Below are 5,643 nucleotides of genomic sequence, written 5' to 3'. Positions count from 1 at the left end.
CCAGTACCCGGAATTACAGGCATGCGCTACTACGCCCGGCTGAATTTTTGATTTATTGTAGAGATGAGGTCTCGCTGCCCAGGCGGGTCTCGAACCCACGGGTTCAGGCAATCCACTCACCTCAGCCTCCCAAAGGCGTGGGATTACAGGCTGAGCCACCGAGCCTGGCTCTGGCTACTTTTTGATGTATTGTAGAGATGCGGTCTCGACAAGTTGCCCAGGCGGGTCTCAAACCCGCAGGCTCAGGCAATCCACTCACCTCGGCATCTCAAAGCGCTGGGATTACAGGCTGAGCCACCGAGCCCAGCCAGCTAACGTTTTTAATCATGTTTCTCTAGAAAAATGTATCAAATATTCAGGTATGGTGGCTCACACCCGTAATCCCAACACTTTGGGAGGCAGAGGTGAGAGGATTGCCTGAGCCTAAGGGTTCGAAACCAGCCTGGGCAACATGGCAAAACTTCTTCTCAACAATAAATCAAAACATTAGCAGGGCATGGTGGCTTGTCCCTGTGACTCCAGCTGCTTGGAAGGCTGAAGCAGAAGGGCCGCCTGAGCCCAGCACTTGAGGCTGCAGTGGCCATGAACGTGCCACTGCACTCCAGCCTGGGTGCCAGTGTGAGACTACAACTCAAAAAAAAATAAGTATCAAATAATAACTTACCAAAGAACTTTTGGAATATCACTCAGCAAGTCAAGGGCAGCATTTTAATCTAAATCCTGGATGTTAAATAGTGTAAGGGAGTAGTAACAAGAGAGCCAGCCTTAAAGAGAGAAATGGTTTGAGATCGTTTTCTCATTCCTTTGTTGTATACATTGTTTCTCTCTATATCCTTGATATACTTTAAGCAACAGTCAAATTTCACAGACTAGAGAGAGGTGCATCCCTTAGGCTAGGAGAAATAGGAATTTCTGGGAATATTTGTTCTGGTCCTGGCCTGCTATATAATATCCTTGTTTACAATTTGCTACTCTTGCCATAGCTTCTATCTTATATTGCAGCCTAAGTTAAAGTTGACCATGCGTTGTATTCACTTCAGAATAAGCTAGTCACAGTAGTCAATGTGATACATATGCTGCCTATTAACTACCTACAGTGAGATTCATTTGTGACCAGAAATGGGGTGGAGTCTAGATGGAAGTAGATGATGGCACCCCAGGCAGCTTCTCACTCTCAGAAGACAGGCTACAACACTGAAAAGCACAAATAAGAATATATTCAGTTTTTAGTATTCCTGAGAGTTTTTTAAAGTATTGTATAAAAGCGTGTATACATTTTTGTGATGAGTATTAGAAAAAAAAGAATATATCCAACCACTGTTGCAACCATAATCTATAAGAACCATTAGTTGTACTATCAGGTTGTACATCAAAATTATTAGACAGGCAGATGTGAAAAGAGAAAAAAATACACGTCAGACCTTGATAAATAGAAATGAAAGACTAATCCCTTGAGTGATAATATCAATGTAAAACATTCATATTGGAACATAACTTGGATACTTAACACTTACATAATGAAAATAAAAGTCAAACATGAAATACTGAATGATTAGCTAGAGAATAACAGTTCCTGATTTTCTAACATTGTGACTAACAAAACATTGTTTATATTTTTGTGTCTTTCCAATGTCTTGAATAAATAGTTATAAAAATTTTCATAATTTTATTTCAGTGATAATTTTGAATCTAAAAGAATAGTAAATATTGGATTTATCTTTTACTGTAGGACAGTTAATAGAATATAATCAATTCAAGATTAAAGATACAGTGTCATTTCATGATGAGATATAAACAAGTAATTGTTATGACTAGTTTTTAAAAATAATTACCAAGTATTTCAGTTTGGAAAAATCCTAAAGTGAGCAAACAGTAGCAAAATAGTTAAGTATTTTTAGTCTATTTTCATATGAAGAAAGTATTCACAAAGTTCCTTTTACTCTGAATGCAGCAACATCTCAATATCCTAGAACCTCTAAAAAGTTAGTATGAAATTCCCATAAGGGGTCATGTGAGTATTTTTGCTTTTATAGTGGCAATATTTTTAGCAATAATAAGGGGTTATCTTTAGTGCGCCATAACTTGAAATTTTCAGATCAGTCCTTTAAAAGCAAAACAAAGATTTACAAATCCTCAGTTTTCAGTTTCATTTTTTTTTTTCCAAATCTAATTACAGTTTAAACTATTTTATGATCAAAGTTTCTTTTTTCATTAAACCTCATCCTTCAGTTAGCTTCATCTTCAGGGCAAGCTTATAATGGAGGACAGAAAATGCCAAAGTTCGTCTACAAGTCACGCATCAATCTAGTTTACCACCAGTGTTTTTAAGGACTATGTGTATTAAACAGCAACTGGTAGCCTAATGCTTAGATAAGGTTTATGCTGACATTCTTCTTTATGGGGATGGTTACCATGGTAGTACTTCAGTCTTGACTTGTTGTCTTGAAAATAGAAGCAATGTTTGATTGCACCCAGATATCACCACGTGATTTGTATCTTTTAGCAATTACTCAGAAACAGATACATAATCCTTGTTTGTTTGCATAATAACTTTATATTTTAATTTACATATATAATATATACTGTATATTATATATTTTTTATACATTGTGTTAAATATATTTTATATGTTTTATTAATAAGATGTTATTTTTTAAAATATATATTTACTTTTAGCGCATAGTATCACTAGAGTTATAAAGTATTAGCCCTGAAAGAACTCTGGAGATCATCCAAAACAAACGTTCTTTCCCTGATGAGGAAACCGAGGTTCAGAAAGACAGGACAATACATGCCTAGGATATTATAACTTAAACATCCAAATATTACAGATTTGGACAGTTTTCCAGCTACATGGTTTTTCAACTATAGTAACCATTTATTTTTGCCTAAATATGTATCTAGCAGTTTGTTTGCAAAGTTGCTTGTAGTGTCAAGATTCAAAAAGAACATGCTACATATTAAGCAGAAAGGGACAAATATCTAATAAAAGATTAGTAAATTGACTTACCATTTTATAAAATTAATTTCTGTTTATAAGTTAAAGCTTTACTTAGGGAAGTTTTAAAAAATGGTCACCTTTACTTTATAATCATCTGTGCTTAAACAATTACTTTATGTAAGTAAATTAATGATAGATTTAATGATAAGGACAAAATACTGCCTTTTTAGGACTTCAAATGACTCACTTCAAATACTGTTTTCAGTCTATTCCCTTTTTTCCCTTACATTACCATTTTAAATGCTGATTTAACTATTGCTCTAGCCAACAACAAAAGAGGTGAATTTAAACAGCCACAAATTCAAGTTATCAGTGTCTTCTCTCACCCCTGGCCCTGTTCTCACCATAGGCCTGACTCCATTAAAGGAAATAGTTCAGAAAATTGTCTTGATATAAAAATTACAATTAGTTGAATTAATATAATTAAGACATTTTTATGTTATATTTACATGTAGTAATTCAGAATGTAATAAAAAGCATATTGTATTTTCCTTATGTTCAACACATAATAATTTTCTTTCTTTTTCAGCTTTTTAATTAAATGAAGCCAAGTGGGATTTGCATAAAGTGAATGTTTACCATGAAGATAACTGTTCCTGACATTATGTTATTTTGAATTCTTAAGTTCATTTCTTTGTGATTGTAATTAGCTTATTCTTGTACTTTTTTTAAAATGTGGGTTTTTCCTAGTAAATTTAATTTATAGAAATGGATGGTAACATTTAATAATCCACAAAGGAAACATGGAAGTGTTTCTCAAGCCTATTATATTCAGCGTATGCCACAGATTTGAAATAAATGACAAATGTAATAATGAATTCATGTTTTAGAATTGTTCACTCATTAGTAAAAGAAATCACAATGTTAGTAAAGGAAACCTATGAAATGTATGTTAAAGATTCTTAGTATTGTACAGGGATAAAGCATATGCATGAAAATACTGAAAATTATACTTGCTGCCGTTCCAGTTATAAAGGACATGCACTGTTACAAATAGTGTTTTGTTCTTATTAATGATAACTAGATAAAAGTGTATAAGACAGGGAGCTGAATGAATGGTACCTACAATTTGGATGATTACTTCAGGAATAAGAGTTTCTTTCTGAAATGTAAATCTGAAGCAAATATGGACTAAACCAACATGCCTCAAAGGTATCATGCAGTGGAAGCAACACACCAAAACTAGGAATATTTCTCCAACTTTTGACCAGGCTTCACGCCTGTAATCCCAGCACTTTGGGAGGCCAAGACAGGATCACTCGAGGCCAGGAGTTCGAGACCAGCCTAGGAGACATAGCAAGACCTCTACAAAAAAAATTAGCTGGGTGTGGCAGTACACACTTATTGTCCCAGCTACTCAGGGTGCTGAGGCTGTGGTGAGCTGTGATTATACCACTACAATCCAGCCTGCGTGACAGAGCAAGACTCTGACTCAAAAAAATAAATAAATAAATAAAAACCTTAGAAGTGTTATCCAGGAATTCAGACTTTTAAGAGTGAACATAACCCACTATGGCCAATTTCCTTTTGTGTTTTATGGAAGCAGTTTGCCATCAGATCCTCATTCCCTAAATTGAGAGGTTAGTTTTCCCAAGAGGAGTGAATTACTCAATGAAGCTTTTTTGAAAAGAAATACAGGAGTGTAGCCATTATTATGTTTGTATCCTGCTTTAGTTTTTAAAGCAGTTTTGCATACATTATGGCATTTGTTCCTTATAATAACCTTGTAAATTAGTCAGGAAATGTAAATTTTGTCTGGTGTGTAGAAGTAATAGAAGCTGAAAGCCAAAAACAATACAAAATAGAGCTCATAGCCAGGCTTTCAACTCTCAAATCTGAATTTTTATATTCTATGGCGCTACCCAAAGATGAATTTAGAAAAGTAGTTTTTCAGTCAGTACAATGAGTTTTTGCTTTTTTTTCCTTTAAGGTTTATACTTTAATTTTCATTACAAGCTGAATAATAGAACTTGGAGCATTTTGTTAATTGGGAATTCCAGCTATGTATCCTCAAACGAACCAGGTGTTGTACATCCACTGAGTTTACTTATTTTGTACCTATGAATTTCAATGAAGAATGGGAAATATAAAAGTCTACTAGGACAGGTTTATCAAGTTATATCCCAGGGCAGTATGTACGCTAGAAGGATGAAAGCTATCTTTTCAAAATATAATAATCAGTGAAAATTACATAGTAATTTAGAACTATATTAACCTTATCACAGACTCCCAAATCTATTAATAATAACATTGATTTTCCTCATTCTCATTCATGGATTAATAGATTTAGTATTGGAATGGCATTTATGAAGAAGCATTAGGTGAACATAGTCTTTTGTTCAGTGCCTATCCCTAGACTGCACTTGACTTGCAGTTCTTAATCTGTTGCATATTTTTTACATTTCCTACCATTCATTCAGAATTTCAGAGGCTATAAATAGAGTTTGTGGCCAAATTTTATAAGTAGAAAACATTTATTCACTGTAATCACTTTTGTTTGTCCCTTTAAACCCCAAAATTATCTTCTGTCAACATGCAGTTGATTAAGTGATACTGACAAAATACATCTAATTTCTATATAAGGCTCCATAACTTTTAGTCATGACCAAAAGCTGGTCATTCTCAGACATGATGAGATAAGG

The 5,643-nt window shown here is 34.2% G+C and overlaps 1 protein-coding gene across 3 annotated transcripts in view; it reads left to right on the top strand.

The window, feature by feature from the left end:
* Window positions 1–3,991, top strand: part of TUSC3 (tumor suppressor candidate 3) — a 250,356-nt gene extending 246,365 nt beyond the window's left edge. For all 3 annotated transcript variants that reach the window (XM_008063270.2, XM_008063268.2, XM_008063269.2), the window contains one exon: window positions 3,531–3,991. Coding sequence is in view for 1 of the 3 variants with exons in the window: in XM_008063269.2 (XP_008061460.1) it covers window positions 3,531–3,546 (16 nt within the window). In the remaining 2 variants the exon portion in view is untranslated. The remainder of the gene's footprint in view (window positions 1–3,530) is intronic.
* Window positions 3,992–5,643: the final 1,652 nt, after the last annotated feature.

Source organism: Carlito syrichta, unplaced genomic scaffold, assembly GCF_000164805.1.
Source record: "Carlito syrichta isolate Samal-C Ts95f unplaced genomic scaffold, Tarsius_syrichta-2.0.1 Scaffold306694, whole genome shotgun sequence".
Classification (NCBI taxonomy): Eukaryota; Metazoa; Chordata; class Mammalia; order Primates; family Tarsiidae; genus Carlito; species Carlito syrichta.
Note: the sequence above shows the minus strand (reverse complement) of the source record. Positions and strands in the feature narration are given on the sequence as shown.